At 59.1% G+C, this 24,425-nt stretch overlaps 2 protein-coding genes and 1 non-coding gene across 5 annotated transcripts; 1 reads left to right on the top strand and 2 right to left on the bottom strand.

Annotated features, from left to right (window-relative positions):
- Positions 1–167: 167 nt before the first annotated feature.
- zanl (zonadhesin, like) lies at positions 168–20,122 on the bottom strand. Of its 3 annotated transcripts, XM_077588143.1 has the most exons (74): positions 19,837–20,122; positions 19,600–19,682; positions 19,352–19,510; positions 19,150–19,278; positions 18,160–18,173; positions 17,891–18,040; positions 17,555–17,820; positions 17,083–17,167; positions 16,862–17,014; positions 16,634–16,798; positions 16,471–16,568; positions 16,327–16,405; positions 16,120–16,221; positions 15,849–16,042; positions 15,631–15,772; positions 15,301–15,545; positions 15,052–15,200; positions 14,859–14,987; positions 14,642–14,780; positions 14,424–14,565; positions 14,141–14,337; positions 13,913–14,051; positions 13,566–13,688; positions 13,290–13,483; positions 13,072–13,213; positions 12,735–12,979; positions 12,496–12,644; positions 12,303–12,431; positions 12,086–12,224; positions 11,868–12,009; positions 11,585–11,781; positions 11,357–11,495; positions 11,007–11,129; positions 10,732–10,925; positions 10,514–10,655; positions 10,184–10,428; positions 9,945–10,093; positions 9,749–9,877; positions 9,532–9,670; positions 9,316–9,457; positions 9,033–9,229; positions 8,815–8,953; positions 8,604–8,720; positions 8,313–8,437; positions 8,033–8,178; positions 7,834–7,977; positions 7,633–7,740; positions 7,253–7,422; positions 6,982–7,187; positions 6,746–6,890; positions 6,411–6,661; positions 6,122–6,299; positions 5,949–6,057; positions 5,758–5,852; positions 5,511–5,687; positions 5,071–5,421; positions 4,865–4,962; positions 4,657–4,803; positions 4,438–4,596; positions 4,124–4,251; positions 3,756–4,027; positions 3,481–3,689; positions 3,240–3,384; positions 2,921–3,174; positions 2,716–2,845; positions 2,361–2,595; positions 2,124–2,279; positions 1,842–1,972; positions 1,557–1,759; positions 1,334–1,469; positions 1,109–1,246; positions 819–915; positions 555–598; positions 168–377 (listed from the first exon to the last, which is right to left on the bottom strand). In XM_077588143.1, the coding sequence occupies exons 7-74, from the start codon at positions 17,726–17,728 to the stop codon at positions 322–324; spliced, it is 10,590 nt and encodes a 3,529-aa protein (XP_077444269.1). In that variant the 5' UTR covers positions 17,729–17,820; positions 17,891–18,040; positions 18,160–18,173; positions 19,150–19,278; positions 19,352–19,510; positions 19,600–19,682; positions 19,837–20,122; the 3' UTR covers positions 168–321. The 3 variants fall into 3 exon arrangements, with proteins under 3 accessions (XP_077444269.1, XP_077444268.1, XP_077444271.1); XM_077588142.1 differs by having other exon boundaries at positions 19,150–19,510; XM_077588145.1 differs by lacking the exons at positions 19,352–19,510; positions 19,600–19,682 and having other exon boundaries at positions 19,150–19,201.
- On the top strand, positions 19,386–19,467 carry trnas-uga (transfer RNA serine (anticodon UGA)). The gene has a single exon. It is a non-coding gene; the product is annotated as a tRNA-Ser (tRNA).
- Positions 20,123–20,955: 833 nt separating the features above from the next.
- On the bottom strand, positions 20,956–24,107 carry LOC144066130 (uncharacterized protein C4orf54 homolog). The gene has a single exon (XM_077589477.1). The coding sequence runs from the start codon at positions 23,995–23,997 to the stop codon at positions 20,956–20,958; it is 3,042 nt and encodes a 1,013-aa protein (XP_077445603.1). The 5' UTR covers positions 23,998–24,107.
- Between the last annotated feature and the right edge of the window lie 318 nt (positions 24,108–24,425).

Here is a 24,425-nt window from a genome sequence, read left to right on the forward strand (position 1 = left end):
ATGCACATACCTATTTTGAGTCCATAGGACTTAAAAGGCCTATCAAAGGTGATAAATGAAGGGAACCTTTTTTGTGGATTAGATATGATCGTTTTGACACCTTTTCAAACCAGGGTAGCTATTTCTTCACCCTTCTAATGTGCACTATGCATTAAAGAGCTTTAAAAAAATCCTTATATTTTATTGATTCAAATGCTTCAAAGCAGAGATTTGCATATTTCACTTTTCAAGTGACATTAGCAAAGGAGAAAGACATGATTTGTGCTCAGGAATAATCATCAAAAAAGCAAGGAGAGGATACTGATGATTCATTATTAATAATCACATATTTGTCACGTTGTTTGGTGGAATTTCATCCATGTTCTCATAGGGGACACCTGCATTACAAGACACACACACGGAAAAAAAAAACATTAGCTAATATATGCATTTATGTCGTGCAGTAAATGTTTTGTTTTTGTTGACCTGGTTGTTTTTGTGCAGGAAAAATAAACATGTTCTGTATATTTTCATTTCTTTGAACTAAGAGAGACTTTGAATGGATGGAAACGTACTTGTTGAGGCCATTCTGAACTGGTCGACTTTCGTCCGGTTTTTCCTGTCAACGCAAAGATGGAGAAGCTCACTCAAAGCGGCCATTTTTTGGGGGGGGGATCGCCGCATGGAAACGCCCCCCCACCCCCCAGTCCAGCCGAGACGGACGAGGAGAAAGCAAAAAAAGTACTACGCCCCTTTTCCCCATCAATGTCAAATGACATCCTTTGGTGCGTTTTCAAATCCACCGTCGGGGAAAACAAACGTTAAAAAATGCCACTCACCCGTCGACGCCTTTGCAAACGCAGATGACGGTGATGACGACGACCGTCACCGCGGCGGCGGACACAAGCACCGAGATCAGGATGATCCATTTGGTTTCTGGAAAGGACGGCGTGCACATTTTCAGAAGGAAGGGGCACGTGGTCATAATTATTTGGGCGCCGTTGACGGCGACGGAAGCGCAGTCCGTTGGGCACATTTTTTAAGGCGCTGCGCTTTGTCCGCCGCCGTCAATGGCGTAAGCGCCATTTCAAAGTAGTCCCCCTTCAGTTTGGTTGTTTTTTTTTCTCACCGAGTCCTTGGCTGCCCGTAATCTCATCCTGACAGTTGGCCCCCCCGTAGCCCGGCGCGCAGAGGCACGAGTAGGATTGGTCGCCGACGTCTCGACACGTTCCTCCGTTCAAACAGGGCCCGCTGAGGCACGGTCCCGCTGGAAGCATCCATCCGATAAAGATAAACGCATGGGAAGAAGGGAGTGCGGTTTTGTCCGCCATTGCCGCCAATTTTGTAGCCTCACCTCTGTGACAGTCCCGCCTGTAGTCGGAAATGGCGCAGACGAATCCCGGGGGGCAGCTTTTGGCCTGGCACACGGCGCCGGTGGCGGTGCACTGGCAGGACTGGGCGCAATCTTTGGTCACAAAAGTCTCCTTCAGCTGCAATGGGGCGGTGGCGGCGGGATCAACATCATCATCAACATCAACAACAACGTCGTCGTCGTCGTCCCCCGCAAGCGGACCTACCGGGTAGTATCGGTCGAGGAAGCTGCATCCGCACTGCGAGTAGGGCACGCAGCCACCCTCGCTCATGACGAAGCCAGGGGCGCACTGGCACCCCTCCACGCAGGAAGCGGCGTCGCATTGGGAGGGCGCCGTCAGGTCGCCGCAGGAGGCCGGGCACGCCGACATGCACGGCGAGTACGTGCTGTTGCCTTGGCAGCGCAGCGCTGGGGCCGCAAAACAATCCCCCGCCCGTCATTTCTCCAATTTGGAATTGGGCGGGAGGAAGCCGGAGCGTGGCTTTCTCACCGCAGGCCAGTTGTTGTCGCCAGGGTCCCAAGGCCACGCCGGCCTCCTGGCAGGCGGCGGCGTAGGCCTCGTAACTGGCGCAGCGCAGCTCTTCGCTGCCGCGCTCGGCGCACAGGTCGTACACGCAGTCGCTGCGGGAGAAATACATTTTGAAAAAGCGCTTCGACTTCCAGCCCAGATCTCCGTCCGAGGCTTCGGAAGCGGCGGCCCACTTTCGACGGCGCGCACGTCAACGGGGCCGGAGGCGGCGCCACGCCCAACGTCGTGGGCTCCTCTACTTACTCCTGGTAAGTGTCGGGCGGCAGGATGGGGTGGCAGGCGGCAAAAAGCCCCGCGGCCTCCGAGATGGCGCCGCAGGCGGCGGGTCCGGCGTACTGGGCCAGCTGGGCCTCGGAGCAGTCGGACGTCTCGAATCCGGAATCGGGATCCGCTTCTCCACTGAACGGGACGCGGGCGACATCACGGTCGCATCTCAGCCCACTGGCAAAAACGGCGACCCGAGCTCATCCTCGAGCGTACCTGCCGAGGCGGAAGGTGGCGGCGGCGGCGGCGGCGGCGGCGGCGGCCGCGGCAGCGGAGGAGGCTTGTGCTGGTGCCGGGGCCAGGCGGTCCCTGACCCTCCAGCTTTCGCCAAATTCCTCGAGGTCGCCGACGACCGTCCCGTCCGGCTTCATGTACTCGTTATTGCGGACGCCGTCGTAGTTGCCGCACAGCCCTCTCACGGCGGCCTTGTACGTGCTGGGCAGGAGGATTTCTGCGTGGGATCGGAGGGATCGTTGGCGCACCGCCAGCCCAAAGTCAGCATTCCACCACAACCACGTGAGCGGCGGGCGACTCCGTGGCCGTAAAAGCTACGCGGCGGCCCTCTCCTCACCTCCTCGGCTCCTGCCGTCAAAGCGGACGGTGAGTCCGAAGTCGGTGGCCAGTTGAACCTGCCTGGAGTTCATGCTGATCTGCAAACCTTCCACCGGAGTCAGGGGGGGGGAAACCAGCTCCCCGTTGACCTACGCCACAACCAACAAATAATACGTTCTGGCCAGCGACTCGGGAGTTTTGAAGCAGCCATTTTGTCCACCTACCAGGACTTCCCTCCCCTGCAAGAAGCGCACGTCGACGCCGTAGACGTCGACGTAGATCTGGTCCAGGAAGGACACCCGCCTGTTCCCGCCTCGTCGGATGTTCTTGCCCCCCACCGTCAGGGAGGGCCGGGAGCCGGGTCCGAGTCCACCCCGGTTGGTGGTCAGGACGTACGCGTAGGGCCCCTGAAAGTGGTGCGGGAAGCCGTCGAAGGTTCGGTAGTGAGGGTCTCCGGCCACGGTGCACCGGGCGAACTCTAGGGGAAAGACTTTGTCTACGTCTGGCGCCACCGGATGGCGGCGAAACGGGCGTTTTGGTTACCGGCGGGCTCGCAGGAGACGTCTCCGTATTTGTCCAGGACGCAGACCGATTCTGACGGGCAGGCGTGATCGGAGCAGGCCACGGCGCCGCCCAGCTCGCAGTGGCAGCGGGACGCGCATTTGGCCGTCAGCCACGAGTCTCCCACCTGCCGACGGGGGTTGGGTGGGTGGGTGGTTGGCTTAGGCCCGCGGAGCGGTCGGGTGGACGAGACTCTTTGTCAGTACGTCGACGTCGGACTCACGTCGTGGTACTCTCCGTCGGCATCCAGACAGCCGCATAGCAGGGGAGGCACGCACTTGCCGTCGCTGAGGACGAAACCCCCGTCGCAGCGGCAGCCCTCCACGCAGGCGGCGGGCGGCAGGTGGCAGGAGAGGGGGAAGAGGTCGGAGCAGGTCGGGGGGCACGGCGAGGCGCACTCCGAATAGTGGCTGTCGGGGGGGCACGGCAGCGCTGCGTGACCGAGAGGGGGGTCGTCAGGCCAATTCCCGGCGCCGCCTCAAATCCGGGCCGCCTTACGGCAGAAGGTGCTGTTCCTCCAGCTGACGGCGACCCCGGCGCCGCGGCAGGCCTGAGCGTAGGCCTCCAAGTTGTCGCAGAGCGTGGCCGCCATGCCGTCGTACTCGCACATGTCGTACACGCAGTTCCCCACGAACGCCTCGGGGGGCACCGTGGAGCGGCAGGCTCGGAAGGCCTCGGAAAGGAGCGCGCCGGCGCAGCGGGCCTCGAACAGCGTCTCTTCCTCCGCCGTGCAGTCGGGGTGGACGTCGGGGCGGCTGTCCGGACGACACCTGGGAGAAATGCCAGAGCACACGCGGTTACGCGCCGCGGTCGCCGCCGCCGCCGCCGCCGCCGCCGCCTCTTGGGGACAAAGCGCTCTCCCGAACCCCGGATCGCTGTCGCCCTCCGACTTCCAGCTGTTGCCCAGTTGGATGACGTCCTCGGCGGGCGTCCGGTCGGGCTTCAGGTTGTCGTCGCTGGAGTTGTGGTTGTAGTTGCCGCACATGCCGCACAGCTGCCAAAACATCGGCAAGTTTGAAATGGTTTGGACTATTTTAGGATTTTTCCTTCTTTTTGTTCCCCCGGGCCGCCAGCCAACGGGAAGAAAGGCGGCCGCGTCGCGAAGGAACCCGATAGTTTAGATTGATGCTAACGTCGCCCTCGCCTTCGCTTGGTTTCCTGAAGTTTAGACGTCACCTACCTTATCGAAATATTCTCCGGGTACGCTGATCTCCACGTGATGAACGCCGTCAAATTTCACCCGCAGACCAAAGTCGGCGTCCAGGAGGTTGTAGGCGCCGCTGGCGATCACTTTGGCTCCCGGCACGCTCGCGGGCGTCCTTACCCGGCGACCGTTCACCTGCGCGACAAAAGACGGCGGTAAAAGGCCGAGGCGGAAGAGCGGCCGTTTCCGACGTACCAGAACTCTGCGTCCTTTCTGCAGCTCGATCCGGGTGCCGTCCGGCAGGTAGACCCGAACCCAGCGCACGTACGAGGCCTCCGGCTGGCCGCGCTCCTCGTTTTTGGCCACCACCCGGAACTGGGTCACCGTGGAGGCGTTACAGACCTGGGGACGGACGGAGGGGGATGCTGTGGCTTTATTTTATTTTTTGAAGCAGAAAGCGTACCTCCACCAGAGTGTAAGTGCACGTGCCCATGAAGGTGTGCATGACGCCGTCAAAGGTGTAGTAGTGAGGGTCTCCGGCAACGTGGCACACTCCGTTCCCTGAGCGCCACAAATTGCCAGGTCATTTCCGTTCACCTTTCCGCCGAGGTGGGGCCGTTGGCCGGCTGTCGTTAGCAAAAGGAAATCCCGGCGACCGTTCGGGCCTACCGGTGGAGTGGCAGTCCCGCACGCCGTCCACCACTTTGCACTCTTGCGCGGGGCCGCAGCGCCACGGCTCGCAGGTCACGCTGTGGTCGAGGCAGCGGCAGCGCTCCGAGCAGTCGGCCTCCGTCATCCAGGTGGCGCCGGTCGGCCGGTACGTTCCGTCGCCGTCCACGCAGCCGCACTGGCTCAGAGGCACGCAACGGTGCCCGCTGAGAACCAGGCCGGGGTCGCACGCGCAGCCTTCCACGCACGGCAGCCGGCAGGCGCCCGGCGCCCCCGCCGGGTCCTGACAGCTGGGTCGGGCGCAGGCCGAGCCGCACGGGGTGTAATGACTTCCGGCGGGACATTTGAGAGCTGGCGAAAGACGGCGGACCCCGCGGCGTGAGCGTCGGCCGGCGAGTGCCGGCCGGGCGTCGGAGAGTCCCACGGATCGGCGGACTCACGGCAGAAGGTGTTGTCCCTCCACGCCACGGCGACTCCCGCCGCGGCGCACAGGTCGGCGTAGCTCTGCACGGCCTGGCAGAGGGCCACGGCCTGGCCGTCGGTGGCGCACATGTCGTACAGGCAGTTTTCGTGATACGGCTCGGGGGGGACGAGCGAGCGACACGGTCCGAAGAGCCCTGAAAGTCGACCGAGACGTGACACGGCAAAGAGACGGACGGGGACGGGTAAGTGTCGGCGGGGTCGTACCGTGGGGATCGCCGATCATGCCGCAGCTGCTCGGCTTCTGGGCTTCCTCCAGCACCTTTGGGTCGCAGTCCCCCTGGCCGCCGTCGTTGGAGCAACTGGACACACGGTAACGGTGGGTGGCAAAGCTCCCCACATATATCCATACGGCCCGAAAATCAACGGAAAGCGCCCCGGGATCATCTAGAACTTACTCCGGTCTCGGGTCGGGAACCCGCCAGCTGTCACCGAGTTCCTCGGTTGTAGATGCGGGCGTCATGTCCGGCTTCAGGTTGTCGTCTCCGGGATTCCCGTTGTAATTTCCTGTGGCGCGGTTCGACCGGAGGTCAGCGCCCGATTTCGATTCCGGCCGCCGGAACGCTCTCACCGCACATCCCGCAGAGCCGCCCGCCGTAGGAAGCCGGCGCGGTGACGTCGGCGTGGTGGTTGCCGTCAAATCGCACCCTCAAGTGGAAAGCCGTCTCCACGACGACAAACTTGCCGCTCAGGTAGACCTGGACCCCGGCCGTCACCCGGAGGGGCGGGACCACGGCCGTCCCGTTCACCTGCGAGCCGTGCAGACCAAAGCCTTTCAGGCACCGGTGGCTTTGTCGCCAGTAGACGGCGTCGACCCGAGCGCTGGCCGGACAAATTGCCGGCCACGTGGCAAAATGCACCTGCACGCTCGGCCCCTTGCCCAGGATGACCGTCGCCCCGTCGACCGTGACCACCACGGCCCCGACGTAGGAGACCCTCTTGTTGCTGCCCCTGCGCTCGTTCTGGGCGTCCACGCAGAAGTACGGCGAGACGGACGAGGAGCCGTCGCAGGGTCTGCTCAAGGTGTACGAGCAGCCCCCCATGTAATGGTGGGTGCGCTTGTCAAAGGTGGTGTAGTGCGGGTCACCGGAGACGGAACACGTCGCCTTCCCTGCGGGACCAGGTCGGGAGACGGCGTCATTGGAGTCGGCCGAGACCACGAGTCGGGGGGAGGGGGGGGCTTTTCATCGCCTACCGAGGGGGTGGCATCCGTACTCTCCGTCGTGCAGCCGGCAAGTCTCGGCGCCGGCTCGGCAGCCGCCGTCGGAACATTGGACGGAGCCCCCCTCTCGGCACGCGCACCTCTGCTCGCAGCCCTCCGAGTACCAGTCGTCGCCCACCTGCGACCCGAGAGGCGTCTCCGGTAGTACGGTCGGGAGGGTAGATCCCGGCCGGGTCGAGGCGCCGCGTTACGCGCGGACGAGGACTCACGGGATGGTAGATGCCGGCCAGGTCCAGGCAGCCGCAGTCTTTGACGGCCACGCACTGGTCGTCGCTGAGGACGAAACCGGCGTCGCAGGCGCAGCCCTCCACGCAGCCGCTGCCGCCGCAGCCGGGGGCCCCCGCCGGGCCCGAACACGTCTCCGGGCACGGGCTCGCGCACAGGGAATATGAGCTGTTGGCGGGGCACTCCAGCGCTGCCCGAAAGATGGGATGGCAAATCGAGCGGAGGCGGACGCGCCGCTCGCCACGGGCGACTTACGACAGAAGTGGGGACTCCTCCACTGGTGGACTTGGACGCCGGCGCCGTGGCAGGCCTCCGTGTAGGCCTGCAGCTGATCGCACAGCACTCGCGCTAGCCCGTCGAACCGGCACGTGTCGTAAACGCAGCTCCGGAAGAAGGGCGCGGGATCGACGGCGCCGAGGCACTCCCTGGACGACGACGCCGAGACAGCGGCCCGAGCGTAAAAACACTGGCCGTGTGATTTGCCGGATGGAGCGGAGTCCGGCGGGGACTCCCGAAACCACGACAACGACGACAATAAAAGCCCGGCTAATCTCGAGAGATAGAGAGCGCGGGAACACGCGTCCTTTTTCTAATCTTTACGGGCCAAGGCCGATAACCGGGCGGGGCGGACGTACCGGAAGGGTCCGGCGGTGTCGTTGAGTCGGCCGCACTTGTCCGGCCGGACGGCCTCGGCCAGGAGTTTGGGATCACAGTCCGGGTCGGGTCCGGCGCCCGCAGAACAGCTAGACGATAAACAAAGCGCTGACGTCGCTTCGCTCTCGCCGGCGGAAGTTCCGCCAGTCCCGTGGCGTTTCCTCCCGGAGGCGGGCACCCACGCGTCATCCTCGTCTTCTGCCGTCTGCCAGCTGTTGGCAAAGTCATTGACGTCGGAGACCTGGCCGCCGTCCGGCGTGGCGAAGTCGTCGTCCGGGTTCCCGTCCAGGTCGCCGCACAGGCCGCACATCTGTCCCCCGTAGGAGCTGGTGGGAAAAGGTCATCAGTCTTAGTAGGGGACGTCGGCAGTTTTGCGGCTACCTGGGCACGGTGATCTGGGCAAAGTGGTTCCCGTCCCAGCGCACTCGGAGGCCAAAGGACGTCTCCGCCGTCACGTATTGTCCGGCGCGGCCCACCGTCACCGTGGGAGACGCCGAGTAAGGCAGCGCCACGCGGACTCCGTTCACCTGCGAGCGTGCGGGGCGCCGTGTCAAATCCAGGCAGACTCCATCTGGCCCGCCGTGACCGAGGGCCGGCGCAGATGAGGCACGCGTACGGCGGGCTACGTATGGCTTTGGCGCCATTGGCGTTTTGCGCTCACCAGGGTCCTCTTGCCCTTCATTAGCGTCAGAGTCATCCCATCCAGCGTGATGTAGAGTTTTCGCAGGTAGGCCGCTCCGGGCAATCCTCGTTCCTCGTTCTTGGCTTCCACCGAGAACCAAGGACCTGCCGCAGAAGGAGGGCCGAGCCATTCCGCCGCGGATTCCAACGAGAGAGGGGGGGAAGACGGGCGCGTGGGCCCAAAAGGGAGGGGGAGAGGGGAAGCCACGCCCCCGATGGCGCCCTTGGCCAAAAATGGGCGCCTGGGGGAATGTTTCGCCATTGTCCCTACCTGTGTCGTTCCTGCAGGTTCTGGCCAGCGTGTAGGTACACGTGCCCATGAAACTGTAGAACCTTTTGTCAAAGGTGTTGTAGTGCGGATCGCCGGAGACGATGCAGTCCCGAGAGCCTGAAAATTGGGAGGCGAAGAAGCTCAAAGCGCAAGAGTCAAAAGGGACCACCCTTTTTCCGGCCCGCCACCGCTCGGGCCCGAGGCTCGTTACCTGTCGGATAGCAGCCCAGCTCTCCCTCCAGGACTTGACACTCGTGCATTGGGGGGCATCGGGATGGTTGGCAGGTGACCGATGGCGCGTCGCACCTGCACTTCTGACGACAGTCGTCGACGTAGAACTCCTCTCCGGGCTGGGACGCGAGCGGCGCATAAATGGCGGTGAATTTCGCACCTATTTGACGCTCCGCACGCTGGCCAATCTGGTCGGACCTGATAATACTGGCCGTCTGTGTGTTGGCAGCCGCACGAAGAGTTGGCCACGCACGTGCAGGCGCTCAGGATGAAGCCGGGGTCGCACACGCAGGACTCGACGCAGGGTCCGCCGCAAGAGGGGGGTCTACCCGTGCACGTCTCCTGACAGGGGTCCGCGCAGGGATGGTAATGGCTGTCGGGAGGGCAGTCCAAAGCTAGGCGAAAATACAACCCAGAGACGATCACGACCCGGTCGCGCTCAGACGGGGTCCCGGACCGACGAGGGAAAAGTTATGCTCACGACAGAAGGTTTGGTTCCTCCAGGGTCCGACGGCGACGCCGCGGTCCTGGCACTCGTTGACGTAGGCTTCGATGGCCTCGCATAGGATAGATGGCTTGCCTTCCAGCTCACAAAGGTCAAAGACGCAGTCCTTGAAGTAATCCTAGGAGGATAAATATTGGAGTGTAATCCAACAATGGTTCATTGGGGGAAGAGTACAAAATAATGGTGACTTACGTTGGGGTTGACCTTGGCGTGACAGGCGGCAAAGGGGCCATTTTTGTCCAGCAGCACGCCACAATAACGAGAACTCTCGTACAACTTCTGCTCTTCTGGCTCACACCCGGGGTGAGTGGCGTTGGGTTTATTGTTACACCTTGCGCGACAGGACCATTCAGACCGAGCCCCGACGGCCGACTCCCGCAGTCCACCTCACACACTTTGCACCACTCACCGCGGATCGACGTTCCAGCTGTTTCCAAAGTCGTTGGCGTCGGCGGTCAACGAGCCGTCCGGCACGCGGAAGTCGTCTTTGGAATTTCCGTTGTAATCGCCACACAGTCCACAAAGTGCGTCCTTGTAGCTGGAGGAAGCATAAAACATGACTCCTCCTCCCGTTCGGACGGGATTGACCACCAAGATATACTCACTCTTTAATCACTTTGACGTCCATAAAGTGGTTTCCGTCGTAGCGCACCGTCACGCCAAATTCCAGGGACACGGTGTAGTGCTTCCCCGATTTGAACACGGAGACGCCCGGAAAGGGACTCACGGGCAGGTTGACTTTGATTCCGTTGACCTGGACGAGGGAAGCAGGCCCGATCCAACGGTGAGAAGGGAGGCGGGAACGTTTTGCGAGTCGTGACGAGTAAATCCCTCGAATCCTTACATGCACGGCACCACCCTTGAAGACGGAGACCCCGCCGGATTCGACATAGACGTGAACCGCTTTCACGTAGGAGATGCTGGGCCTGTTGTAGCGATTTTCGTTGTCCACGTGAACGGCGAAATTCGGCAGGTCGGAGACGTTGCAGACGCCGGTCATTTGGTAGCTGCAGTTGCCCATGAAGTTGTACTTGCGCCGGTCGAAGGTGGTGTAGTGCGGATCGCCGGATGCTATGCAGGAGGCGGTACCTTGACGTGCGAGAAACAAGCTTGTGTCATCACGCGTCGTCAGTATTTGGCCGCCCCTCCCTATCCAAGGTTTCCCCCATGTCACCTTTAGGGTAGCATCCGGCCACGCCGTTAACTTCGCGACATTCCTCGGTGGGATCGCAGGAGTTATCCACGCATTCCAGCGTGTAGTTGCCAGCGCAGCGACACATCTCGGAGCATCCATCTCCAAATATGACTTCTCCGGGCTGAAACGAGGAAACCAAATACCTTGAACAGGGTGTACAGCCTTTGTCGTAAAGTGGAATTTCCAAGGACTCTGACCTCATAATAGTTATTATTGTGATCGAGGCAGCCGCAGTTCTCGATGGGAACGCAGGTTTTCCCCTTGAAGACAAAGCCCGGCTTGCAGAAGCAGCCGGTGATGCAGGAGCCGCTGCAGTTGGTAGATGGATCCATGCAGGAGGGGATGCAAGCCGGCCCACATTCTATGTACTCTGCATTTGGTGGGCACTGAACTGCACAACAAAAAGAAGAGCACCTGGTTAGGTCATCCGTCCCATTTTCAAGGTGAAATTTTCCTACAAGATGTGCTTTACTTGGTGTCGTCGAATTGGACGTCACCCATTGTGGAGTTGTTGCTTCAAGTGTAGTCCATTCTGCAACAGTGGTGTTAAGTGCCGGTACTGTCGGAGTTGTTGGTTCTGGTGTACTCGGTCCTGCTATATAACACATTTCATTGAAAGAAATTCATAGAACTTGAATCGTTTTTAGCTAGGTGCATTTAGTCTAGGTGTGAACATGGAAACGAAAAAAAAATAATAATAAGTGTACTTTTCTGATACTATATGTTTGCGTTAGCCAGGAGTGGCACAGAGCAGAGGCAAAAAAACAATCTTTGGCAACTTCCAAGACCAACTGAATAATGGTGCCAAGAGCGTAACCTTACTTGTGGGATAACAGCCCAACACTCCCTCCTGGACTTGACACACATGCAGTGGGGGGCACTCGGTTCCCGAACAGGAAATAAACGGGACCATACACTGACACTTCAGACTACAGTTTTGCACATAGAACTCCTCTCCGGGCTGAGACACACAAATGGTTGAAATTCCATTAAGATTTGGGGGTCAACTGCAAAGGTCAAGGGGACAATTGCAAGTTCTTTTGGGCGTACCTGATAGTACTGGCCGTCGGTGTGTTTGCAGCCGCACGAAGACTTGGCCACGCACGTGCCGGCGCTCAGGATGAAGCCGGGGTCGCACACGCAGGACTCGACGCAGGGTCCGCCGCAAGAGGGGGGTCTACCCGTGCACGTCTCCTGACAGGGGTCCGCGCAGGGATCGTAATGGCTGTCGGGAGGGCAGTCCAAAGCTAGGCGGAAATAAAACCCAGAGACGATCACGACCCGGTCGCGCTCAGACAGGGTCCTGGACCGACGAGGGAAAAGTTATGCTCACGACAGAAGGTTTGGTTCCTCCAGGGTCCGACGGCGACGCCGCGGTCCTGGCACTCGTTGACGTAGGCTTCGATGGCCTCGCATAGGATAGATGGCTTGCCATCCAGCTCACAAAGGTCAAAGACGCAGTCCTTGAAGTAGTCCTAGAAGAACAAGCATTGGAGTGTAATCCAACAACGTGGGTTCAATGGGGGAGAGTACAAAGTAATGGTGACTTACGTTGGGGTTGACCTTGGCGTGACAGGTGGCAAAGGGGCCATTTTTGTCAAGCAGCACGCCACAATACCGAGAACTCTCGTACAACTTCTGCTCTTCTGGCTCACACCCGGGGTGAGTGGTATTGGGTTTATTGTTACACCTTGCGCGACAGGACCATTCAGACCGAGCCCCAATGGCCGACTCCCGCTGTCCACCTCCCACACTCGGCACCACTCACCGCGGATCGACGTTCCAGCTGTTTCCAAAGTCGTTGGCGTCGGCGGTCAACGAGCCGTCCGGCACGCGGAAGTCGTCTTTGGAATTTCCGTTGTAATCGCCACACAGTCCACAAAGTGCGTCCTTGTAGCTGGAGGAAGCATAAAACATGACTCCTCCCCTTTGGACGGGATTGACCACCAAGATATACTCACTCTTTAATCACTTTGATGTCCATAAAGTGGTTTCCGTCGTAGCGCACCGTCACGCCAAATTCCAGGGACACGGTGTAGTGCTTCCCCGATTTGAACACGGAGACGCCCGGAAAGGGACTCACGGGCAGGTTGACTTTGATTCCGTTGACCTGGACGAGGGAAGCAGGCCCGATCCAACGGTGAGAAGGGAGGCGGGAACGTTTTGCGAGTCGTGACGAGTAAATCCCTCGAATCCTTACATGCACGGCACCACCCTTGAAGACGGAGACCCCGCCGGATTCGACATAGACGTGAACCGCTTTCACGTAGGAGATGCTGGGCCTGTTGTGGCGATTTTCGTTGTCCACGTAAACGGTGAAATTCGGCAGATCAGAGACGTTGCAGACGCTGGTCATTTGGTAGCTGCAGTTGCCCATGAAGTTGTACTTGCGCCTGTCGAAGGTGGTGTAGTGCGGATCGCCGGATGCTATGCAGGAGGCGGTACCTTGACGTGCGAGAAACAAGCTCGTGTCATCACGCCCTGACGACGCGTCAGTATTTGGCCGCCCTCCCTATCCAAGGTTTCCCCCACGTTACCTTTAGGGTAGCATCCGGCCACGCCGTTAACTTCCCGACATTCCTCGCTGGGGTCGCAGGAGTTATCCACGCATTCCAGCGTGTAGTTGCCAGCGCAGCGACACATCTTGGAGCATCCGTCTCCAAATATGACCTCTCCAGGCTGAAACGAGGAAACCAAATAACTTGAACGGGGTGTACAGCCTTTGTCGTAAAGTGGAATTTCCAAGAACTCTGACCTCATAATAGTTATTATTGTGATCGAGGCAGCCGCATTTCTCGATGGGAACGCAGGTTTTCCCCTTGAAGACAAAGCCAGACTTGCAGAAGCAGCCGGTGATGCAGGAGCCGCTGCAGTTGCTGGATGGATCCATGCAGGAGGGGATGCAAGCCGGTCCACATTCTATGTACTCTGCATTTGGTGGGCACTGAACTGCACAAAAAAAAAGAAGAGCACCTGGTTAGGTCATCCGTCCCATTTTCAAGGTGAAATTTTCCTACAAGATGTGCTTTACTTGGTGTCGTCGAATTGGACGTCACCCATTGTGGAGTTGTTGCTTCAAGTGTAGTCCATTCTGCAACGGTGGTGTTAAGTGCCGGTACTGTCGGAGTTGTTGGTTCTGGTGTACTCGGTCCTGCTATATAACACATTTCATTGAAAGAAATTCATAGAACTTGAATAGTTTTTAGCTAGGTGCATTTAGTCAAGTTGTGAACATGGAAACGAAAAAATAATAATAAGTGTACTTTTCTGATACTATATGTTTGCGTTAGCGAGGAGTGGCACAGAGCAGAGGCAAAAAAACAATCTTTGGCAACTTCCAAGACCAACTGAATAATGGTGCCACGAGTGTAACCTTACTTGTGGGATAACAGCCCAACACTCCCTCCTGGACCTGACACACATGCATTGGGGGGCACTCGGTTCCCGAACAGGAAATAAATGGCACCATACACTGACACTTGAGACTACAGTTTTGCACATAGAACTCCTCTCCGGGCTGAGACACACAAACGGATGAAATTCCATTAAGATTTGGGGGTCAACTGCAGAGGTCAAGGGGACAATTGCAAGTTCTTTTGGGTGTACCTGATAGTACTGGCCGTCGGTGTGTTGGCAGCCGCACGAAGACTTGGCCACGCACGTGCCGGCGCTCAGGATGAAGCCGGGGTCGCACACGCAGGACTCGACGCAGGGTCCGCCGCAAGAGGGGGGTCTACCCGTGCACGTCTCCTGACAGGGGTCCGCGCAGGGATCGTAATGGCTGTCAGGAGGGCAGTCCAAAGCTAGGCGGAAATAAAACCCAGAGACGATCACGACCTGGTCGCGCTCAGAGGGGGTCCCGGACCGACGAGGGAAAAGGTATGCTCACGACAGAAGGTTTGGTTCCTCCAGGGTCCGACGGCGACGCCGCGGTCCTGGCACTCGTTGACGTAGGCTTCGATGGCCTCGCATAGGATAGATGGCTTGCCATCCAGCTCACAAAGGTCAAAGACGCAGTCCTTGAAGTAATCCTAGAAGGACAAATATTGGAGTGTAATCCAACAACGTGGGTTCATTGGGGGAGAGTACATAATAATGGTGACTTACGTTGGGGTTGACCTTGACGTGACAGGCGGCAAAGGGGCCATTTTTATCCAGCAGGACGCCACAATACCGAGAACTCTCGTACAACTTCTGCTCTTCTGGCTCACACCCGGGGTGAGTGGTATTGGGTTTATTGTTACACCTTGTGCGACAGGACCATTCAGACCGAGCCCCGATGGCCGACTCCCACAGTCCACCTCCCACACTCGGCACCACTCACCGCGGATCGACGTTCCAGCTGTTTCCAAAGTCGTTGGCGTCGGCGGTCAACGAGCCGTCCGGCACGCGGAAGTCGTCTTTGGAATTTCCGTTGTAATCGCCGCACAGTCCACAAAGTGCGTCCTTGTAGCTGGAGGAAGCATAAAACATGACTCCTCCCCTTCGGACTGGATTGACCACCAAGATATACTCACTCTTTAATCACTTTGACGTCCATAAAGTGGTTTCCGTCGTAGCGCACCGTCACGCCAAATTCCAAGGACACGGTGTAGTGCTTCCCCGATTTGAACACGGAGACGCCCGGAAAGGGACTCACGGGCAGGTTGACTTTGATTCCGTTGACCTGGATGAGGGAAGCAGGCCCGATCCAGCGGTGAGAAGGGAAGCGGGAACGTTTTGCGAGTCGATCGGACCCGTGACGAGGAAATCCCTCGAATCCTTACGTGCACGGCACCACCCTTGAAGACGGAGACCCCGCCGGATTCGACATAGACGTGAACCGCTTTCACGTAGGAGATGCTGGGCCTGTTGTAGCGATTTTCGTTGTCCACGTAAACGGCGAAATTCGGCAGATCGGAGACGTTGCAGACGCCGGTCATTTGGTAGCTGCAGTTGCCCATGAAGTTGTACTTGCGCCTGTCGAAGGTGGTGTAGTGCGGATCGCCGGATGCTATGCAGGAGGCGGTACCTTGACGTGCGAGAAACAAGCTTGTGTCATCACGCGTCGTCAATATTTGGCCGCCCCTCCCTATCCAAGGTTTCCCCCATGTCACCTTTAGGGTAGCATCCGGCCACGCCGTTAACTTCGCGACATTCCTCGGTGGGATCGCAGGAGTTATCCACGCATTCCAGCGTGTAGTTGCCAGCGCAGCGACACATCTCGGAGCAGCCGTCTCCAAATATGACCTCTCCGGGCTGAAACCAGGGAACCAAAGAACATGAACGGGGTGTACAGCCTTTGTCGTAAAGTGGAATTTCCAAGAACTCTGACTTCATAATAGTTATTATTGTGATCGAGGCAGCCGCAGTTCTCGATGGGAACGCAGGTTTTCCCCTTGAAGACAAAGCCAGACTTGCAGAAGCAGCCGGTGATGCAGGAGCCGCTGCAGTTGGTGGATGGATCCATGCAGGAGGGGATGCAAGCCGGCCCACATTCTATGTACTCCGCATTTGGGGGGCACTGAACTGCACGGCGAAAACAAAGAATTGAGCCAAGAGTATAGGATGCTTTGCGAGATAGTCACCCAAGAAGACCCCCATACCCGGCTTCGGTGTCGTGCGTGCCGGAGTTGTCGGTTGGGCTGGAGACGTCCAGTTGGTGGATGCCGTGGTGGACGGGGGAGGCGGTTGAGTCGTTAGCTGACCTTTAAATGGCAAAGACTGAAGGTCACCGCCGGTGAAGGCGAAGGCAAAGCCTTGGTTTAGCCGTTAGCCGCGCCGTCCGTCACCGGACGCGGCCCGTCACTCACCTTGACAGACGGAGACGCACACGGCGTCAACGGCGATGTCGGTCTCGGGCGTCTCTCCGTAGACTCCCACGATGACGAACTGGAAAGGGAGGCACAAAGGCTATTCCCACGCTCCGGGCATCCGACGGGAGCCGGAGAGCTCACCCGCGTGTCGCCGGTTCCCAGGTGACGGACTTTGGCGGGCTTCCAAGCCGGACCCTGGTTCCCCGTGACGGTGAGGAGGGCGGGTCCGAGTTTTCCCCCTGATTGAAAATGGGAGAGCGGTTCGGCGGGCCGGCGCACCGCTCCGACGGGGTCCGATCGTTACCTGTCGAGGCGTGGACGCGGAGTTGCACCGTCTGGCTGCTTCCGTACAGGTAATAGTGGAAGGTCAGCTCCAAGCATTCGGGAGAGGGACTTATCACGGGACTTGCGATTTTGCCCTCCGCTCCTTCCGTGGCGTAGCTAGAATCCATCAGCATGTATGACCCGACTGAGAGAGCAGAAGAGTTTTACAAGCGTGGACTCGGCGGGCGCGCCGGGCGGGGTCGCTCACAGCCAGGCTTGGAGAAGTCGTCGTCGGGTCCGGTGCCCGGGGTCTCCGTCCCGCCCGACCATTGCTCGAAGCCGGACACGCCGGGGTCGGAGGTGAACGGGGTCCAGCCGCAGAGATCCTCAGCGGTGTCGAAGTCGCAGCCGGTAACGCACGCTGTGGAGCAAACGTTTGCAATGCGCCCGTGGCCCGGCGAGCGAGGACTCTCTGGCGACGGCACTCACCGGGACACGCCCCCTCGCTAATGACAATGTCGTCCAGCGCCGAGTCGCTCAATGCGCTGGAGCCTCGCTGGGCCTCGAAGGCGACCTAAAGACCGCATCGTCGGCAATCATTGCCGTCGTTAAAGGAACAAAATGAATCATTTCCCGAGCGCGGCGCCGAGTTGCCATCTACGCAAGTTCTGTCGCACTGATTAGATTGGGATGGCGTGGTACTTTTCCCACTTCAAAGTCCACTGCGCATCCGGGGTGGAGGTTTCTATTGGAACCCTTGTTCATTTTGTTGCAGATTTTTTTTTTCTTTTGACTTTTTGCCTTAACACTGAAAATACACCAGTGAGGCGGGCCTTAAGCCCGGCCCATTCGCCACTACCGGCCGGTCAAGAGGGATTGGGCGGTTGGGCGGCGAATGTGCGGGATTGGACGGCGGAGGGTTTCGCGCTGATTTCAAATCCAAGTTGGGAAAATCGCTCACCACCAGCGGCCGATGACTGGCATCGTGCACGGTGACGCTGGCCTCCAACCAGGCCGGACTCACGACGCCAGTTCTCTTCCACAGCTCCTCTTCGCCATTTGCCGTCTTCAGCAGTACCCTCAAATGATTGGAGCTGTGCAAGCCGTACATGTAATAGCGAAAGCGGACGCACATCTGCGCCGCCCCCGTCGCCAGCCGGGGACTCAGCAGACGAGCGCGGTGCCCTTCCGCCACGTCGTCGCATTCTTGGTAAACGTAGGATCCCTCTGCGAAGGAGCGGGGAGCGCCACTGAGTTCCCCCCTCGGGGGCCACGCCAAGCCGAACGAGACACCCACCTCCTCGGGGGTAATCGCCCGGGGGGCCCGTCCCCGCCGTGGGCGTGGGACCCGCGCGCCGGGTCCAGTCGCCGCCGTCGGAGGAGTCCTGAAGGAAGGCGCACAGCGGCGCGTCGTCGTCGTTGAAGTCGCAGGACGTCAGCACGGGAGCTGCGGCAAACGGACGGACGGACGTTTGGACGCGAAATCCGGGCCCGTGGCGGCTTCCGTCGGGATCGGACGAGAACCTCCCCTCGATGGAAAAATGGCCGGCACGCCGAGGGACTTACCGTCGTCGGCGACACTGTAAAGGGAAGAAGACCACGGATTAATCATTAGAAAATGTCACACCTAAGCGTGACTCACTTGCACTATCGACTCGGGCGCGTCGACGGTTAGGAAATGTCAAGAAGGAAAATGTCTTTTGCGATGGGAACGCCGGAACAAATCTCGCTTTGCCGTCAACGAGCAAATGAAACATTTGCACCCAGATTTTCATGTACGTGCCATTTCAATCAATTTCACCGCCATTGACGACGACGGACGTCCAATCCCGTGGCTCCTTTCGGACGTCTAGTCCATTTTAACTGAAAAATGTAACGATGAAAATGGTTCTGATTTTGTAGTATCCAATGAGCCGACGTTCCATCGCCGCCGACCGTATTACTTGAACGGGACGTCTATAAAAGTCAACGGTTTACCCGGTTAGGAGTTCAAGAGCCAGGAAAACAGAAAGACTACATCTAACGATTGACGCCGGTTATTATTTTAACGCTCACCTCTGCTGCCTTGTAACCTGACACACACACAAAAGCAAAATGAGAAATGGAAGGGCAGCCATCGCTAACTGTCCCGTTAGAAGGGGACGAGGACAGCGTGCCGGCGGCGGTGAGGGACTGCCTTGCTCCCTTTCTCGCTATATCTATATGTGCTTATGCATATGCGTGCACAATCATGATGGATTGTTGCAAAAGGTGTCAATAAGTAACAGTGGCGATATGGACAGGGTGTGTCCTCTACTCCGCACAAAGGGTGCGGGTGCCCTCGAAATCTAGAAAATCCCCAAGCTTTCATTTCACCGTGGGGATAAAGGTGTTGCTTGGGTGCTAAGTGGGAAAAAATATTGGAGGTCTATCACCATCAATGGCAGCCAATGTTAAATGATCAAATGACAAAGCAATTGTTCTGAGATCTTTTTAAAATAACAATCATTAAATAAAACTTCACTTCACTTTATGAAACAATGCAGTGCACTCTCTGGAAAAATTGTGTGGCGTTACCTTGTCAGTCAACTCTGGCAGGTCGCTGGAATGTATAGATGTAGGCTTCCACCTGGCGGATACAAAGGGAAATGCTTTTCGGCGATGTTCGGCGCTGCTCTGTGACGTGGCCGATAAGCTCCGTTGGCGCTCGTTTGACAAACACATCAAATTAGACGTACGTTATTTACAGTGTTAGGCCGTGCAGAGAGTGCAATATTACTTTCTTAAACGTCCACGCCACTTATTTGTGCGCAGCTGCGATGGCCGAGTGGTTAAGGCGTTGGACTTGAAATCCAATGGGATCTTCCCGCGCAGGTTCGAACCCTGCTCGCAGCGTTTTGATTTTCCTCTAAAATGGGGATTTTTTTTTTTGCTCAAACTTGTCCAACAAAACACACGTACACATGAGTGAGAAACACAAACGCTTTAAAAACATTGTCGCGAGATGAAAAATGAGACGTTACTTACACTTTGAACCACTTGCTATGTTCTGAAGGGGAAAACCTTTCAAGGTGCTTGGCATTGTTAGCATCGAATTGTGTGGCCCGCACCTGTTCGCAATTAATATGGACTAAGAGTCGTCTTTATCGTTATTTAACAATAACTCTTTATTCGAGGCCAGTATTAAAGACATGGACAGGAAAACTTTTACAGCAAAACGACGCCCAGATATGGAAGAAGGGAAAAAAACAACATACTACATACCTCCAAAAATGATGGGCTGTGCTGAGAGAAGGCAGGTGCGGTCTCCCCATCCATATCTTAAATATTGCTGGGATATTTTAGGGCAGACGAAGCTCTTCCATAAAGTTGACGTCGGTTTGTTGAAGTTGGTCGTCGACCGCTGCTGGACGTTGTGCCTCATGGGGGGGAGCAACCATTTTGGCAAGGTTCCCATGGTCTTCCGTGCGAACAAAAACACCGTTTCTTTTTTTGTCGTTGTTGATTTGACACACCGTGTGAAGAAAGCGCGCCGTCGCAGAGTTGGGCGTCTCCCATTGATGACGTCACCCGGAGAGGAGAGTAAACCATGACGGGCGTCGTCAAATGTTGTTGTTTTTTGTTGGGGGGTGAGAAGTGTGACAAACATTTCACAGCTTCGAGGGTTTAATGGTAAACTCCATCAAAGAACGAGTGTCACAAAGTCAAGTGAAATGGCTTGCCTGTATTGGGCCCCGCCTCCCAATTAGGATGGCCTTTACCCACACTCGCTTTGCCTTCTTAAAACCAACAGGATTAAACATCATTAACCAGAGAGAGGCAAGTGTAAACCACGGCTTTATTGAAGCGCTCAACCAGATGTGAAAGTCCAACTTGCAAACGCAAACAATACATCATCCCACAAAAGGCTCGCTCGCCCTTTCCGGGGAAAGACGCCTATCCCCGCGACGGCAGATGAAGTCTCCGGAAATATTCTAACTCTAAGCCTTCGTCTGGTACACAGCCTAGCCGGGACGTTCACGTGGTAAACAGATCCCAAAGGAAACGCTTGAAAGCAATACTCATGATCCGTTAGCCTGTACACCCACGGTCACGCGCTAAAACTTACTGCTAAGCAATCCAAAATTGAGAAAGGGCAGCGACCACGTAGCACGCGGTGTTTATGGAACGGGTGTTGCTGGGAAGCCCGGCGAATTTGAGCCGCCACTCTGGGCCCCTCCTATAAAAAGCCCGCTGACCCGGCGGCCTCCCGCCCTCGCGGCCCCTTGACATTCAGAGGCAGCTGAAGGGGTCGGCGGCTGTTCCGCCGCCGCCGCCGCCGCCGCCGACGGAGCCGCTTCGTCACGCATTCTCGAGCCATGGGCCTCCAGACTCGCCTGCCCGTCACCTGTGCTCAAGCACAAAGCTCACGGTGGTTCCGTCGAAGGAGGGCGGGGCCACGATCCAGGGGCCCCGCCGCGCCCACGCGCCCACGAGGGCCGGCTCGCCGCCGGGGACGCCCCGTCGCCCGACCGCGTTCGGGATCGCCGCAGCTGCCTTTCCGGGGTCCAAGGGCGTCTGCGCGTACGTGTCCTCGGGTGGACGGGCCGGCGCCCGGGCGGGAATGACGGGGGGCGAGGTCACGAAACCGGGGTAGATCATGTAGGCGTGTCCGTACGCGGCGGAACTCAGGGCCAGGGGGGCGAGTGGCACGGGGGTCACGGGAGGCGGAGGCACGGGTACCTCCACGTAGAGGCCCGTCTCCGGGTCCAAAAGGTGCCGCGTGGGGGCTTGAAGGGGGGCGTCCACCAGGTAGTAGCTCCCGCTGGCGGGATCCAGGAGCATCTTTGCTCGCGTGGCCGAGAGGGGCTCCGTCGGGGGCGCCGGAGCCAAGGCGGGCGAAATGCAGTACACCTGCGGCTGATTCGCAGCCACGGCCCAGGGCCAGGGGTGATAAATGGCGGCTGGTGAGACGTGGGGCGGAGACGGCTCCTCGGCTCGCGAGGGTGGGCCGATCGGGCGGGACGAGCCGGCCGGAAACTCCGGCGGGAGGGCGAGGTGGTCGTCGCGGTCCGAGTCGGGGTCCCCGGTCGGGATTTCTCCGGACACCACGCTGCTCTGGGACGGGTAGACTCCGAAGGACGTGGGTAATCTGGACCACTCTGTTCCGGCGTCGGAAGGCGTCGGCCGTCGCCGGCTTTTGGCGGCGGGGACCCCCGGCGACGCCTTCCGGCCCCAAGTGGGCACTTTCCCACGGGGAGTCGGCGGCGAGGCGGCCTCCGGGCCGTCCCATGGGTCACCGGCGCGGGGCGCGGTCTGCTTCAAATCGGGCCGGGAATTCCGACAGTGGTTTTCGCCCACGACCGATGCTCGCTTCTCGCTCGCAATGAGCGAAAGCACGTGGCTGTCCGTCCGAGGCTGCGGCGCGTTCTTCCTTTTCCATTCATTCTTGTCGAAGACGTAGAGACGCTCCATGGTTTTGACCGCCGCTCGAAGCTTTTCCAAGGCGCCCCGATTGGACACGGGTTGCTTTTCTGCCACCTGGGAGACTTTGTCCGTCGTCGACGCCGGTTTGCGCTCCACGCTCGAAGCCGCCGCCACCGCCTCGTCCGAGATGTCCCGGGGCCCCTTGGGCGAACTTTTGGACGACGGCTCGGTAGACGTCCGGTCCCATTTGCCGCCGTTGGTGTTCACCGACTGGCATCTGATGACAATGGGGGAGAGCGACGTAGGACGGCGAGGTTCGGCGGTGCATGACTGGGATTTTCCATCCATGGAAACAAAGTGATAGGAGCTTTTCACCAATTGGCGCACATCCCGCACGTGGTGAATGGGCGTCTGCAACTTTCCTTTGCCCTCTCCGACGTCTGGAAGCGGAAAACCAGGCGCCCCGTCCGAGGGCGCGGCCTTCCGAGCCGCCGGAGCGCGCCGCCCGTCCGAGTGGTCGGCGATGAGCGGGCCCCCCGTGTCGCAGCTTTGGAGATGAATTTGAATTCCGGGCGATTGGCGCGCCCCGACGCCCTCGCCAGGCGTTAGGTAGGACGCGCGGTCGGGTGGGAGCCGGGGGCGGCGCTCCTCGGCCCCCCCGCCGGCCGCGCGTTTGAGCGTGGGCACGAACAAATGGGACATCTGAGTCGCTCTGGCGCCGCCGGCCGCGTCCCGTTCCCGGGCTTCTTGGGTTTCCGGCTTTTTCCCATCTTGGGGAAACCCTAGCTCCTCGTTCCCCCGGCGCCCGAAAGCGCTATTTTGGCCGGCGAGCAGAGCCAATTCGGGCGCCTCCGCGGAGCCCCTTTTAGCCTCCACGGCCGTACGATCTGGCGGCAGAGGGTCCGTGGCGCGAGCATGGTCCTCGCCGTGGCTTCGGTAGCATACGGGGGTCGGTCTTTGCGGTCCTCTGGCCCCGAGGGGGCCCCCCTCGCGCCGGGGCTCCCTCACCTCCCCGCGTTCCATGCGGCGCTCCTGCTCAAACTGCATCTTTTTGGAAAGCACATTTTGAATGACACTGGAAGCGAAGACGGCTTTCTTGTGGCCTCCCTCCGCGCCTTTGGTAGACGCGACGCCGGTGGCGGGGTTGGTGGGACCGGCCCCCCCGCCTCCTTGCAAGTTGCAAGCGCTAAGCTCATCGGCGGAACCCCGTCCCGCGGGGTTCTCTCCCGCCGACACTCGCCATGGGACGTCGCAGCCAAAATTCAGAGTCTCGGTGAGCCGTGCCCCTCCGCCATGGGCTTGAGCCAGCTTTGCCATCGGGTCCATTTCCTCGGCAAAAACACGGCCCTCCGCCTCGGGCGTGGACCGGCCCAAGAGCCCCCGGCTCGCGTCCGAGCGCTTGAGGTGGACAAAGGCGGAGCACCAGTCGACCCCACGCCGAATGGAGCGCCGGGTGCTTTCCTCAGATAGGAATTTGCCGCCAGCCGCGAGAAAGACGCTGCGGACCTTGTCGCGCGGTCCCTCCGCGGCCGGGGGGCTTATATCTCCGGCGCCTTTGGCACGAGAAAGAGTGTTTTCTCGGACGGGGTCATTTATAGCGCGGGAAGTGGCTTTGATTGACAGGCGGACCTGTCGGCCACCCTCGCCGCCAGCGCCAAAGCGCGGCGAGGGATCGCTTTCGCGCAGACTGCTGACCGCCACGTCCCGCACTCTCGGCGTCGTCGGCTCCCCGTCGCCGTCCGTCGAGGAGAGGCCCCGGCCGGGCGCGTCCTCGGCGTCCCACGAGGGAAGGGAACCCGCGCCGGGGTCGGAATCGTCTTCGTCGGACGGCTCGCAGAGGCGGACGGCGCCTGCGCTGATGTAATGGGACTCGTCCTCGCTGGGCATCGTGGCGTCTCCGTCCGAGTCCGTCCCTAAATCCGACGTCCGTCCCGCCGTGTCCCCCGTCCACCCGCGGGACGCGTCGTCCGGGAGCGTCGGAGGCGGCGGCGGCGCCGCCTGGCTTCGCTCCGTCTTCATAGCTGGGGGCGCAGGGAGTGAAGGCACCGCGGGGTGCTACAGACGTCGTGGCGCGCCAAACGCCGACGACCCCAAATGCCCCCCTCCCCCTGGGGACAGCCCAAGTTCCATGCGGCCAACACGGAGGAGTATCAAAAAGGGGGCCCGAGACATTATTAACTCCCACCTTGGCCACATGACACTCCAAGATGGGCGGGGGGGTCTGGTTTTGCTTGACGGAAAGCCAAGGACCGAGCGTGCTTGGAAAGGACGCTTGTGGCTGTCGGTGACGGTTGAGGGCTTAACAAATAACGCTTCTCTAAGTTTAGCTTGCACCTGTCTTCCTGTGGTCTCCTTTGTGTCTATTGGCACTTGGCCCAAAATAGAAGCTGCTCTTTATTTATTTGGTTTTTTTGGCCCTTCCCCTTCTGCCGCTGCTTCTTCAGGCA

The sequence above is a fragment of the Stigmatopora argus genome, chromosome 20 (assembly GCF_051989625.1).
Source record: "Stigmatopora argus isolate UIUO_Sarg chromosome 20, RoL_Sarg_1.0, whole genome shotgun sequence".
In the NCBI taxonomy this organism is placed as follows: Eukaryota; Metazoa; Chordata; class Actinopteri; order Syngnathiformes; family Syngnathidae; genus Stigmatopora; species Stigmatopora argus.

Bases quoted from the DNA above. Each gene is read 5' to 3' on its own strand.
- zanl (XM_077588145.1), bottom strand. From the start codon at position 17,728: ATGTGCGTCCGCTTTCGCTATTACATGTACGGCTTGCACAGCTCCAAT. The intron at 16,043-16,119 runs GTATGGGGGTCT...TTCGCCGTGCAG, and splicing joins ACGCACGACACCGAAGCCGG to TTCAGTGCCCCCCAAATGCG. The intron at 13,214-13,289 runs GTCAGAGTTCTT...TCCTCGTTTCAG, and splicing joins ACAATAATAACTATTATGAG to CCTGGAGAGGTCATATTTGG.
- LOC144066130 (XM_077589477.1), bottom strand. From the start codon at position 23,997: ATGAAGACGGAGCGAAGCCAGGCGGCGCCGCCGCCGCCTCCGACGCTC.